Source organism: Xiphophorus hellerii, chromosome 19 (genome assembly GCF_003331165.1).
Source record: "Xiphophorus hellerii strain 12219 chromosome 19, Xiphophorus_hellerii-4.1, whole genome shotgun sequence".
Classification (NCBI taxonomy): Eukaryota; Metazoa; Chordata; class Actinopteri; order Cyprinodontiformes; family Poeciliidae; genus Xiphophorus; species Xiphophorus hellerii.
The window spans coordinates 12,734,004-12,747,430 of NC_045690.1; the positions used below are offsets into that span (position 1 = coordinate 12,734,004).

At 35.9% G+C, this 13,427-nt stretch overlaps 2 protein-coding genes across 2 annotated transcripts in view; both read right to left on the reverse strand.

Annotated features, from left to right (window-relative positions):
• Position 1: 1 nt before the first annotated feature.
• cipca (CLOCK-interacting pacemaker a) lies at positions 2-10,369 on the reverse strand. Its single transcript, XM_032547490.1, has 4 exons — positions 10,272-10,369; positions 7,035-7,151; positions 6,096-6,265; positions 2-4,804 (listed from the first exon to the last, which is right to left on the reverse strand). Exons 2-4 carry the CDS (start codon positions 7,138-7,140, stop codon positions 4,007-4,009), a joined length of 1,074 nt encoding a protein of 357 aa, XP_032403381.1. The 5' UTR covers positions 7,141-7,151; positions 10,272-10,369; the 3' UTR covers positions 2-4,006.
• A 279-nt stretch (positions 10,370-10,648) lies between these two features.
• pgfb (placental growth factor b) overlaps positions 10,649-13,427 on the reverse strand; it is a 39,249-nt gene continuing 36,470 nt past the window's right edge. The window contains exons 5-7 of the mRNA XM_032548268.1: positions 12,156-12,185; positions 11,997-12,059; positions 10,649-11,896 (exon numbers count right to left, since the gene is read on the reverse strand). Of these exons, the coding sequence (XP_032404159.1) occupies positions 11,875-11,896; positions 11,997-12,059; positions 12,156-12,185 (115 nt within the window). The 3' untranslated portion in view covers positions 10,649-11,874. The remainder of the gene's footprint in view (positions 11,897-11,996; positions 12,060-12,155; positions 12,186-13,427) is intronic.

A 13,427-nucleotide genomic window follows, 5' to 3' on the forward strand; every position in this document is an offset into this window, starting at 1 on the left:
CTACTTTTTTCACTTTTACTAATGACACATCCTTAGTTAGAAAAATAACAAGAGGAAATTATCTCAAACAGTTTAAGACTTGACAAAGACAAGACAGAATGCACAAGTCACAAAACCAAATAACAGCAGAGTTGAAAAAAAAGAAAATCCCATCCTCTTAACTTTAAATATGATCAATATCTTGCCAAAAACCAATGATTAATTAAAGATTTAAACAGAAGTACAACTAAGGATTTTAAAGACAGTAAATTTCAAATATGAAGGTTTTTACAATATAAAGCAACTCAAAAAGTAACATCTCAGTAGATCAGAAGGTTTTTACAATATAAAGCAACTCAGAAAGTAACGTCTCAGTAGATCATCCAAATTAGCAAAAAAAAAAAAAAAAAAAATCTTTGGAGTCCTTTGAGTACATTCAACTTCCCTCCACATGAAAAAAAGAATTACAAAACTAAGCTGAAAATCTAAGCACAGGAATATGAAGCACAAACATGAATGGACTTAAAAAGGCACAGGCATTAAGATAAATATTTAGATTCACATTATTTCTTCGATACACAATGCTCAAGTGAATAAATCTGGGACCAAAGTGCAAGTCTAAAAGCTGTCATGTTTTTGACAGAAAACCTTTTATACCAAGATTTATAAATCAAACATTTACAGAAAGAATAGAGATAGCAACAAAAGATCTAGAATCTAAACAATCATATGGCTACAACACTCTCATTGCTACATTTCTGTTCCGTATTAACAGAGTTCTTTTAAAACAAACAAACAAAAAAGAAAAGATGGAGTAAATTTCACCAGGAAACTGGCAAACATCTCCATGTCACTTCTTAAGATTATTCACACCTCTTCGTTAAAATTTTTGGTCACACAGTTATGAGGAATAAATAATACCAACAGGAAATAATATATTTAAAACATGATAAAAAAATAAAAAAAACATTTTACTAAAATCCAGTGATGTTTTCTTGGTAAATAAACCATAATGGGAAAAGACCCAAAATAGTGGCAGAAATAACCCGATGAAGTTATCTAATGCTTAATAAAGATGAAACTTGATGAACCAGTTTAGTATCAGAAAAATAAATGCAGTCACTAATTAAAATTATTAGTGACTGAATAGTTTTTGTAACAAAGGTGATCAGCGTCACCATGTTCAAACTTACAAAGGTTTCCAAGAATAAAGAAACTTTAATTTTGGTTTTCAATGAGCTGCTGAGGGAAAATCTCTTGGTAACCAATCACCATCAGAATCCCTCACTATACTCAGCCTCCAATATTTAAGGATAAAATTGTTATGTGCTTAAAGTAACAAAATTCCAGGAATTTTTAAAGTTGGGGAATTTTCCCTGGGAGTAAATGAAAAGAAACGAGCAATTTCAAATATTTAAAGTTGGTGCTGCTCATGGATTCCAGATGTAGCTTGGAAAATAATAAAAAAACAGATTTCATACAAGTAGATATACACATATCAAAGCTATTCCAGTCACATACTCTGCTTATTAAAGGGTAAAACGACCACACCCTCTACATGCATTTTGCATTCCTCCATCACATGCACAAATGAATTCTACAACCTGGACGGCTGACATTTCTCATTGAAGATTTTGAGGCGGCCCAGGAAGAGGACAGAGCCTGACTAAATGCAGCCTGAAAAATCTGAGCAAGGAGATTTTTATTGTCCATGCTTTCAATTAGTAAAAGGATACCATGCTCAATAATAATATTTATTATTTTTGGAGTATGGTGTCATTTCACCTCGTTTAAAGGCAGGGGCAGGCTTTTAAAAATGTGCTTGATGTTTAATGAAATAATTGTTCCATGAAAGCAATTGAAACCTGATGAGATATTTTGCTTGAGAATGTAAAGCTATGCAATTATAAAATTTATTGGATTTGTTATCTGTTAATGGTAAAACCAAATGTTTATGCTATGCTATTTGGATATGATGTGACAGAAAACTGTCAAGTTTTTAAATTAGGTTATCGCTTAAATTCACATGAAAAGTTTGAGAATTTTCCACCACTTCATAACCTTGTCAGATTTCAAGTCCGCCATCCAAACGTGGTTTTTATGTACCTTTTTTTATTTTTAATCACAGTCTATTTAAAGTGCACAGCTTGAAAAACAATATCACAAGTTATTAAAATTTTAGTTATTTGAATAACTAAAATATATGAGCAACTGGAGTCATATTGACTCCATTTGAGGTTTTCCTACTTAAGCTATTTTTAGGACAAAGTATCTGTTGCTGTCAAGTAAAACAGCTGTGTACCTCAAGTTATTTCACAGCAACTTAAACAGGAGACAATCAATATTATTGTAGCCCATATAATACTGATTACATGTTATTTTCCCTCAATTGAAGTTGCCAAGGCTTCCACCACGTACAAGGCATTGTACCGACTTGCTGTTATCAGGGACAAAAAGAAAACATCCAGATCATCCCTGAAAATGACTGCATTGACGCAGAAACCTTGATGAAAAACATTAGTGACCTCTGTCTGTTACTGCATCCACCAATGCAATACAATACTCTGCAGATTGTTTCAGACAGGGTGAAGAGATGAAAAGCTCCAATCTGATCTAGATAAGTCACAATCTGTTTGCCTGTCCTCGTTTTGAAGCGCATGGCTTCAAGACGAAGCCAAGCGTTTTTAGAAAATGTACACATTTATCAAAAAACAATTACATTTAGCTGGTTTCAGCACTTGATGTGCTGTCTTTTTAGCTTGTAGTGACCCAGTTCACTCAGCTCTTTTCTCCCAGTGTAATTCAACTGCTATGACTATTCACACTTTAATACATAAGGCATTTGCTCATGCATTTAACAAGAATGCAAAGGTCATAGTAGAAACAAAAAAGCATGTTGACCTGTTTGTTAGAGATGTATGACAGACATCAGACATCCGTCTGGCTAGTCTGCTATAAGGCATGCGTTTTTTTTAGGCATTTGACGACAGCCAGAAATCCCCGCTGCCAGTATCACTTTCACCCATTTCGCATCATCAGAGGCAGATTTTTTGTTAAAGGCAAGGGTTTGAAACGTAAGCATGCTTCCAAACTCCTGTTGATTACAGAGGCTGTGCTTCGTATTCATGTCAAACCAGCAGTGCTAAATGTTTCAGGATTCCTGGTTTCTACATTGTGCTCTGCACAAGTATTCATTTCCCCTCAACTTTCTAACATTTTGTCATTTGTGGCAAATAACTGTGGATGGCAACAACAATAGACAATTCTGAGATATGTGTGGTGTGCATATGAATTCAAACCTTTTAGCTTTATATCCATACGTAAAACTCAGTGGCAGGTCAGGATTAAAAGGGATAAAATAAGACTGCTAACGTATATTCATCGTTGCGATTCATCATAAGCTAGTGAACAAAGGTGCAGTGGTCAGAGCAACATCATGATGTGGCGATGTTCAGTTCTAAATGCAAATGGGAATCTGTGCAAAGGTCTTACACCTAATGTTCACAGGTGTTTTCCTAATTTAACAGAGCCTGAGCTGCTTTCAAAGAGGAATGGGGAAACATTTCAGGCAAAGCTGTTTCAAACATTCCCCAAAGCTGTAATTGCAGCAAAAGCTGGTTCAAAAATTTACTCATAGAGGTTAATGAATACATATCCACACCACACTCTTCAGATATTTTATAATTGTGTGTTTATGTTAGCCTAGCACTTTATTTTGCTCTCATTCCAGCATAATAAAAAGGTTTAGGGCCACAAATATTAACTGACCTTTTGAAAAAGAGAGACATTTTTTTTGATAAATATTTACAACAGAAAATTTGTTGTAATTTTTAAAGAGCAATCATTTTATTCCTTCTGCAGACAACTGTGAACTTCTGCAAGGCATTGTCCACCTACAGCCACCTGATAAAATGGTGAAAGCTGAGCTGTGTTTGTCATAACAATGTGACACATTCAGCATCTGATGACCTCTTTATTAATCCTCCTGAAACCAGATTCAGAACTGCTGGTTATGTCCACAAACAAGTTACGCTAGGACACTCTGAGCTTTAACCTGGGACTGCTCCTTTTCTGTGTCCTGCAAAGACGCCTGGAGTTTAGTCCAGAGCTGCGGATCCCTGCTGCTCAGCGCTTCGAGCAGCAGAGCTGTTTGCTCCTGAAGCAGGTGCAGCTGGCCCTGCGTGCGCTTGTTTTCTCTGATCAGTTGCTTTGTGCGCAGCGTAATCCCTAGCAGGCCAGACTTGTTCAGGATGTTGTATGTATTGCTGAAACGCTTCAGTTTGTTGCTGTCCGTGGAGATGGGATCCTGATATTTCTCTGCAGGCATGCTGCCATCATCAGATATACTCCTCAGCTCCTCATATGTGAAGTTGGCTAATGAGCAGGTTTCTGTTTCTGCGGTCAGAGATTTGTCAGAATCTTGCTCCTGACTCTCAGCGTGGGATTTGTTGCTTGATGCTTCAAAGCTGCAGACAGCTTGAGCTTGCATCTGCAGATCTGACAGTGGGCTGGGGGAGATATCAGGTCTCGGGGGGTCATGGTGTCTTCTCTGTTGCTGCTCATATCCCGCCGTTCCGCTTGCAATCAGCCTTGATGTTTCCACTGTCTTAGAGGGCGAATCCACTGGGTAGGGGGCAATTCTGGGGTATGACTTGAGGATAGGAGTGTAACTTTTTGATTGTCGCATACCGTCAGAGCCAGCTTTCGGAGAGAAGTTTGTGCCATTCGATACCATCGGCTGAAGAAGAACCACCTGAGATTGGGGCATCACTTCCATTGATGAAGGAAAGCCCCACTGTTTCTCTGGTGGAGCCATTGGTGATGGCTGGAGACAGAAAATAAAAATCACTTTAAATTTACTTTGTAACACCAGTTTAGTAGGTAATAAACATAAAAAAACTGTTTAATCATTCAGAAATGGTCAACAATACAAAAACGTTCTATGACTTAACTTCCTTGGTTGTCATAATGATACAACAGAAATCACATTTTACTACATTTTGATGATTGCAATCATTTGATTTTTTTTTTTTGCTTTTCACCAATCAGTATTACCTAAATGCTAAAAAGTTGCTAACAACAACACTCTTGCTGCTACGGCACAATTTAAATGGCTTCTTCTCAAGGTTCCTTGGTGATATTATAAAATGAAGTGGAGGAAAGATTGAACTAACCAGATGTAAAACCTAAGACACACGAAAATGCTGCCAATTTGAACAATCAACACAAATCCCTGTCTGGTCAATTGGTCTATTAGCATAGTGTGTAACACTATCCTTGTGGGAGATCCTGAATTTGATCCCCAGCAGAAGATAATTTTTTCATTGTTTCTGCCATATAAGCTGATTTAATAAGCCTGATCTTAAGAGTTTACAGTTAGGAGATAACAGGAGCAACAGACTCCAGGACAACTGTGCGTGTTTACATGTAGCTGCAGCATGCTGGCAGGTCTGAACATCTGCCATTTGAATAGTACAAGACCAAGCTGTATTTTACACAATTTGTTGTGTGTGTCAGAAATAAATGACACTTAAAAAGAGGATTTAAATTCACTTTTTTCCCTCCAATGACTTTCAGTCGGACAGATTATGCTGAAGTCAAATGACATTTATTTACCAGACAGACAATGGTACATGAGTTGGACGGAACAAAATCAGAGGTGAATGAGAAGAGGACTAAAACTGACTAATAGAATCTCTTTACAAGAAGTGTTTAGATTTTTTGCCAAAATGAGATGTGGGGAAGCAGTTCCTCCACTAGCTCCATTGTTTCAATGCCTAATAAATAAATAAAAGCCTTGCTGCAAAACATAATTATGATTGGCAGGATAAAGATTCAAAATTGCAAGAAAAATTCTTCTGTTGCAATTATTTTGTTTTATACAAAAACCAACAAATGCTATTAAATCTGACTGTTGTGCAACTGAAATTTTGGACAAAGCCAACATACACTACTCAAACAAAACTTCATAAAGATTACTACTCTAGAATTTATTTATAAAATTAAGAATTTATTAAAAAAATAAGCTGCGATGCTTACATACATAAAACTGTCAGTAAAGGAGTTACAAACATTGGATTGTACAGTGAGATATGGTGCATGTTGTTCTATTTTACCTGCTTTAGGACAAAGTTGTTCATAATGATCATTGGAGACAGTCCAGGATATGAACCTCCTACCAAGGCCACCTGCTGACCAGCTGGTTCCTGCCCGATTATTGACCCAATCCTTCCAGTATCTTCCGAGTCTGTGACCTCCACTGCACTGAGGTACTCTGAGCTGGCATCTGACAATGAGAAGGCTGGCATATGGGTCTGATCATGTTCTAAAGTCAACAGGTTTGAGATTTGTGCTGTGTTCAGACAGGCAGATCATTAGAACTATAAACAACTCAGACACATATAAGTATCTCTTCACCATGAAGAACAGGACAGAACGAACCTAATGATGGAGGCTGAATCAAATTCAGGTCAGCCTTGATCATATAAATAAAGGTCATCGCCTGCAGAGCTCAGTGCACATTCCGAGTGTGAGCTAGATCTCCACATTTGATTTGGGTTGACTACTTTTCTCCCTTTTATTGACACAAGTCAATAAAATGGATTACTGGCTTTAGCAACATAAGTAGGTATTCTGAATTAAAGTATCTAATTCTTAAAAATATTTCTTACATTTTACAAGAGGATTTTTGCTCTTGTGTAAACTAAACTAAAATAATAAAAAATCTTAAATGAAAACACAGACTCACAAACTTGAACAGTTTATTACAAATATTTAAATACCCTTTGTTACCAAGACTGACATCTAGTTTTTGAAAACTCAGCAACAAGTCATTTGATAATAATTGATCATGATTATTTACTGATAAATTTGTTGAGTATTTACAATGCAGGAATCTAAAAGAGACACAGTAGCAAACTAAGTGTATACCTAAAAAGCAATGCAGCTCTGAACCATTTTTAATCCAAGTGATATTTCACAGGTGTTGCAAATTTCTTTTGGATACTTCAGTGTGGACAGAGGCAATAACATCAGATCATGTAATCCAGACAAACCTGAGAAGCCTGAATCTCTTTCCAGGTCTTGTTTGGACATTCTCATCTGTGCTGTCGTTGTAAATGGTGGCAGTCTTTGGGTGTTTAGTTTGTTAAAACTGCTCATTTTGGAATCCACTGGAAAGAAACACAATGGGAAGTTAAATAGTACCAATATTTTCCCCCTCAATCAGGAAAGGTGTTGCAAGTTATATCTTGAATTTAGGGTTTGAAAGATTAAAGACAAAACCGGAGGGCTTTAATTTGACTCACAAAACATAAGGAACGTTTATTCCTAACCTACTCCAAGTAGTTAAGTGTCTTGGGCTAGTCAAGGCATGCCTTAAATATGGTTATATGTGAGTAGTATAAAGATAGCAAAAACACTAAATAATAAGCTTTAGAGGGTGTAAAGTATCACAGTGACAAATATTATTCTTTGCAAAAATAAGTATCACTAAATTAAACAGTAAATATGAATGAATTAATTACATATTTCAAATGACAAATTTAGTAAATAATTAAATTAAGACATGGAGCTCATTTTAACATGTAATTCGTTATTTTGATGCTTCTTTGTAACAGTACCCTTAAACATATTTAAATGCACATTGTAGCTCATCAGAGAGGCATTAAAATCTGACTAGTTAATGGACCTTACCAAGCTCCGCCCACAACCGACCCACGTGACCGCAAGTCTCACAAACAAAGCCTCACGGCCGTTGTTTCTATGTGAACATGACTCGATTAGCGCATCATTTCTACTGGATTTTCACAATATATCAGCTACTACAATGGACAGAAGAACTAACAAGTTCATGTCATCATCTGGGAGGAGGTTACTGGTTTTTCAGTCACAAGCTGGTTGTAAACCTGAGGCCAGCAGGTGTCAGTCAGTTATGGTAGATCTGAAATTTGGTGTGATGACGTCAATATGAGAAGCTACAGACTGACAGGAGGAACCAAAGAGCTCTGTAAAGGTAAAGGCAAATCTTCTCAAGCTGGGATATAATTAATTTAATTTCACATAATTACCACGATAGAAGCCATTTGTTTGTTAAAATTTTATGAAATATATTTGTTCTATTTGATGTTTGTTGTGAATGATGTATACTCACAAACGAACGAGGTAATTAGTCCAACGTTTAGAAACTACAGCGGCTGTAATGCGCCACAGCAAAGGTAAACAAAGGTAAAATAACCCGAACAGGTGATCAACTCAAAACCACTCGTACCTTTTTACTCTCTCTCTCCTTGTAGTTTAAGCACACCTGTTACCTGTTACAGTGGCAACTGCAAGCTCCCCGCAAGACGAGCAAAGATTACGTTAAAAACATAACATTCAGTCCGTTGCGATATCAAGTTTCCAGGCTTGATACTTATTTCTCGATTATTAACCAGCGCTCCCCCTGAACACAGCGATGGTTGATTGACTAGCTGTACTTGGTGCTAGAGTGGCTAACACAAGTAACAGTTTAGTCCAAAGCCTTTTCTGCTAAAATAAAATCTTTAGTGTATGTCAGATACAGTACACATTGCTGTTTAGCTAACGTAAGACTATGTAGCAGACAGGCTACAAGGTGTAGAAGTTGTATCAGTACTGCCATTATGCTGTACTTAGCTAACGGGAAGCTAAGTGTGTTTGTGAGACGGCCACGCACGTGACCACGTAGAATTGGCATCAGCCAATAAAAAGCGGCCCCTGTGGTAAGGTCCATAACATCAAGGTCCTCTACAGATTAATTGTCTTGAAAAATTAAGTAATAGGTCCATCTACAAACTTTATCTGAAGGTAGACAGATATAATAAAATCTGGATGTACTTCAAAAATACATCCTTAAAACAATAAAATACAATAGAATATGTATGAATGCTATTTCAACAACAAATATTAGAGCCACATTTATTAAAATATATATTTTACATATTATTTTGCATTGGTTTGTCATTTTTAACAGTACTGAACCATTTAAGCAATGGCTTAATGATGCATTTGCAAAGAATAGTGACATTTCATACAAAAATAGTGGTATCTAATAAAAATTAAAAACAGATTTCAACTGACATTAAATCCATATAATATGAAACACGGCTGTTTAAACTTTGGCTATTAATTAATAAACTCTAATTTCACTGAGACAGCCCAGGCAGCTTATTTAAGTCATACAAAACATTTGCAGAATTTAGTCACTTTCCTGACTTTTCTCACGTACATTGTGTGACGGTGCATTATGCTGCTTGGTTCCTAGAGATAAGTAGGTATCACCACAAGGGGTCGCCTGACCCCTTTCTGTGATACCTACTCATCTCTAGGAACCAAGCAGTATAATCACTGTTACAATTGTCATCACGTCAATAAGTCTGGTCGATTTCTGAGATTAGTTTACTTCAAACTCTTCAGACATAAGTGAATTGACCTCAGATGAAATGCATCTTCCTTATGATTTACAGAATTTGTTATTCTCTTTTTTTCATTTTTGAAGCGCAAAATTTTGAAGTTTCTGGGTCTGTTTTTCACTTATTTGATATTTTTATCTTATTTTTCCAATCACCTACCCATCTAGCTGTACACACAAATTATACGTACGAATAATACAATTCCAATGTATTATTTACCAAGTGTAAATGCATCTTATCTTGCCTAACGCTTTTTATTAATCTTTTACATTTTTAATCCACTAATTTGACGTCATGTTATGCTTTGAACATATATTTTTGAGGTAAATTGTTTACTATCCAGGACTTGATTAGGTGAAACATTACAAATTTGGCCCTGTTACTGAATTCAGCGTTCGGCTCAATGGCCTGCCACGGTCCCGCAGCCTGTACTGTTAAAGTACTACTTAGTAGGATGAGTTATAGTTTCACTTCTTCACAATGAAGCATGAAGCAAATTAAATAAATAATTTTTAGTGTGCATAAAACGCGTAGCTTGTCAAGTACCGTTGTTTAGACGAGCAACGTACATTTTTTTAATCAACTGCCACTAGCTTTACAATGGTTAACTTCATCTTAATGCAACAACGGTTCAACAGAAGCAAAAACAAAAAACAAAAATAAACAAACAAACAAAAAACATTGGCTGCTGTTTGTGTTGACCGAATAGCGACAACACGTCTCCGTGTTTACAGTGTGCTTTCCGTTGCTGTTAGCACGAATAGCTGGGCAATGCTAACCAGGTTGAATTTAAGCTAACTACGACGTCTTTACGAAAAAACAACTATCTATTCGACTAATAGCATTTTAAGAAAAACTTACCAATTATTCGTTTTCTTTAAAACTGATATTTGATAGTGACATTCAAGTTGCTACTTCAGCTGCTGCTGCTGCTTCTTCTTCTTCTTGTTGGATTTACTGGAGGTTGGCAACAAACTTAGTAGCATTACCGCCACTTACTGGTATGGAGTGTGGTTCGTGATGGTCTATCTATATATATATATATATAAATCCAGGAAAATAAATAAATAAATAGATAAATAAATAAATAAATCCTACCTATATATATATATACACACACACACAAATATACATACTTATACATGAATTTGCATTCTACCCATCTATCACAAACACACATTGTTGGAAGTTGCATAATTAAGTATATATCAGCAAATGAACACAACTCACACAAGATATTGTCTGACAGTCATAAGAATTTTATTACAAAATAAATATTTAAATGAAATAAAAATATTAGAATGGGTGAAATATTTCTGCATTCTCATAGATTTTCTTTGATATATGAGAAAGAAAAAGGTCTTACATAATTAACTTGACTGATCATTCCAATAAGACTCTGCTTCTGAGAACAGACTCAGGAAGTCACCTGTGGAGCAAGATTAAGTGAGTGTTGTGTAACCAGAGGGGGAAAATGCATGAAGGAGACACTTTTCAACCTTGTGATTTTGATAAAGGTGCATGAATACCACATGACAATGAATGCGATACAGAAAAAACTATAAAAAAGAATAAATTTTTCTGGCTGACCAGTTTTTCCAGGCCTCCTCCAGAGTTTGGGTCCCGTATTTAATTTGATCACATGTGGTGGATTTGCTTTTCCAGTGTCTTTTTCAGCATGCCTCTTAAAAAAAGAAATAATTAATGGAGGGTGCTGAAACAGTCCTGTAGAGAATTGAATGTAAAGAATCGGATCATAACATGTCACAATGGAGTTAATATATCTTACAAACCTTTAGCAATAGATTAAGAAACTGTGACGATAGGGTAGATCTGTAACTAACCACACAGTTTCATGTCTAAGATTAACAACAACGTTGTCAAATAAAATATTTTAATATTGAGCATTATTACATTTTAAACACTAGAGGGAGACCTATCATTGTTGCATGTACAAAGCAGCAGCTGTACAATCAGTCAAAATAAAACCACCAATACAAGTCAAAGTGTTTATAATAATGTTTCGACAAAGGATAACAAACTTTTTAAAGATTGCTGGTCCAACTATTTTAGTAATAAATATAGAGATTTAACACGTATTACCACCTTTAAATACAGAAAAAAACCTGACAACTTAAAATAACTGACACAATAATATCAAGTGGAAGTTTAAAAGTTGAGTCTGTTCTTTTCTTCATTGCACTGGCTCCCATGGATGTCCATTGTGTCAGGTGTGTAACAGAGAGTGTTTCCACCAATCAATATGCACGTCCTGTTGAATCTCGTTATTGCAGACACCCTGTCCGTCATCAGGACAACGTGTCAGCAAACCAACCCAGCTGTTGGAGTCTCTGGCAGCGGACACACAGGTTTTGATAGATGAGTGGAGGAGACTCTTCATGCTGTCACCAGGCTGGAGATAAATAGTCAGCCACGCTGCAACAGTAGTTGGGTTGCTGCTAAGTTACCTGCGAGGAATCTGGCACCTGCAGGTTAACGAGAGTAAAATATTGCACCTTTATTAACATGATTTCGACAACTAGCTGGTACTTTACCTTTTTCCTCAGCAAAAAAGTGCATCATTACCTGTCACAGTCTTTTGTTTTTTGTCTCTCCTTTCTCCTCCTTCCTCTTCCTCGTTGCCTTCTCCTACACAATAAAGAAAAAATTATCCAAGTTTTCCAGATTCTTTGAAAATTTTTACTATTAATTGCAAAAATTTAGAATAAAGAATAAAATTCTTACCTTCCAACTTTCATCAAAGATTTCCGCACTCTGAGAAGAAAGTTTCAATAAATTACTGGAGAACAAATCAAAGTGCGATTTTAGTTAAATACATATGTAGTGAATGTAATCACCAAACTGGTCCCTTAAAATTTATATTTGCAGCGTTATTACATATATTTCACAGGGAACCTGGCTCTGGAACCTTGGTTTACCTTCTCTTACCATCAGACTGAATGTCATATTGATTTGAGTTCTCAGTGATACTTCTGATCTATTCATTTTCCAAGAGTTGTACAATAATGCTTACAACTTAAATTATTGTTACAAACAAGGTTTGGGTGCACAAGTAAAAATTTATTGCAAGTGTTCTCTTATCCCATAAGAGCTATGTTTTAGCTCAAATTTTGCCACAAATTTTTGACACAAAGTGTCTCTTCAAGACTCAAGCTTATCATAAACTGGAAACTGCTATAACATGAGTGTCACTGTACAAAGTCGAGCAAGTTCAACATTGCCAAGTGCTGAGAAGATACTGACTGCAGAATAATCTAACCCAATCCTAACCCAAAACATTACAAATGATAGGTAGAAAAATAAATAAGCAAGACAATTTCAAAATTCTTTCACTTCACCTCAAATCATCAGCTAGATTGAGGAAACTTAAACAGGTGCTCCAACAGGACAATAAATCTTAAACAGACATCTACTGTAAACTGGGTTTTAAATGTATATGCAAGGTAACATTAAGTTTCTGGAACGGCCTGGAAACTCAACATTAGTAAAAATTGTAGAACTACACCTAAAAACTCCAAACATACCAGAAAATCATTCAAGTTTCACACTCAGAGGAATTGAGTGTTAAAAGCTTGTATAGGTAGAAGCAGTTAGCCTGATCAACGACCACAGTAGTTTTGCAAGTTGCAATTAGAACATGGCTACATTGTGTACAACGTGGCAATGTAGGTTTGTTCCCTATAATCTGTGGTTAAGCTACAATAAGAGCCTCTTCTTGGGTTTGTTCTTGCTCTGTTACTTTGTTTATCTGCTCACAGCGTGGCACTATTTCATTTTGTGAATCTGTAAAGCTAGAGTTTGAGAGGGTATTTTTTAGCAGTGATATACATAATAATCACTTCGGCATCTTTAAGTACTTCACTTTAGATAGATACGTTGAGTTTTACACTATTATTATGCCTTGTTTTCAATTAGATACCAATATTGTTAGTTCAAATGTGAAAGATAATAGGGCTCGATTCTTTGTTTGAGGCCTGTATGGAAACATCATTGATA

What these genes read in the sequence shown, in the direction of transcription:
- cipca (XM_032547490.1), bottom strand. Translation starts at nt 7,140, where the DNA reads ATGAGCAGTTTTAACAAACTAAACACCCAAAGACTGCCACCATTTACA. An exon ending in AAGAGATTCAGGCTTCTCAG is followed by an intron (nt 6,266 to 7,034) that starts GTTTGTCTGGAT and finishes TCTCATTGTCAG; the next exon opens with ATGCCAGCTCAGAGTACCTC. An exon ending in ACAACTTTGTCCTAAAGCAG is followed by an intron (nt 4,805 to 6,095) that starts GTAAAATAGAAC and finishes TTCTGTCTCCAG; the next exon opens with CCATCACCAATGGCTCCACC.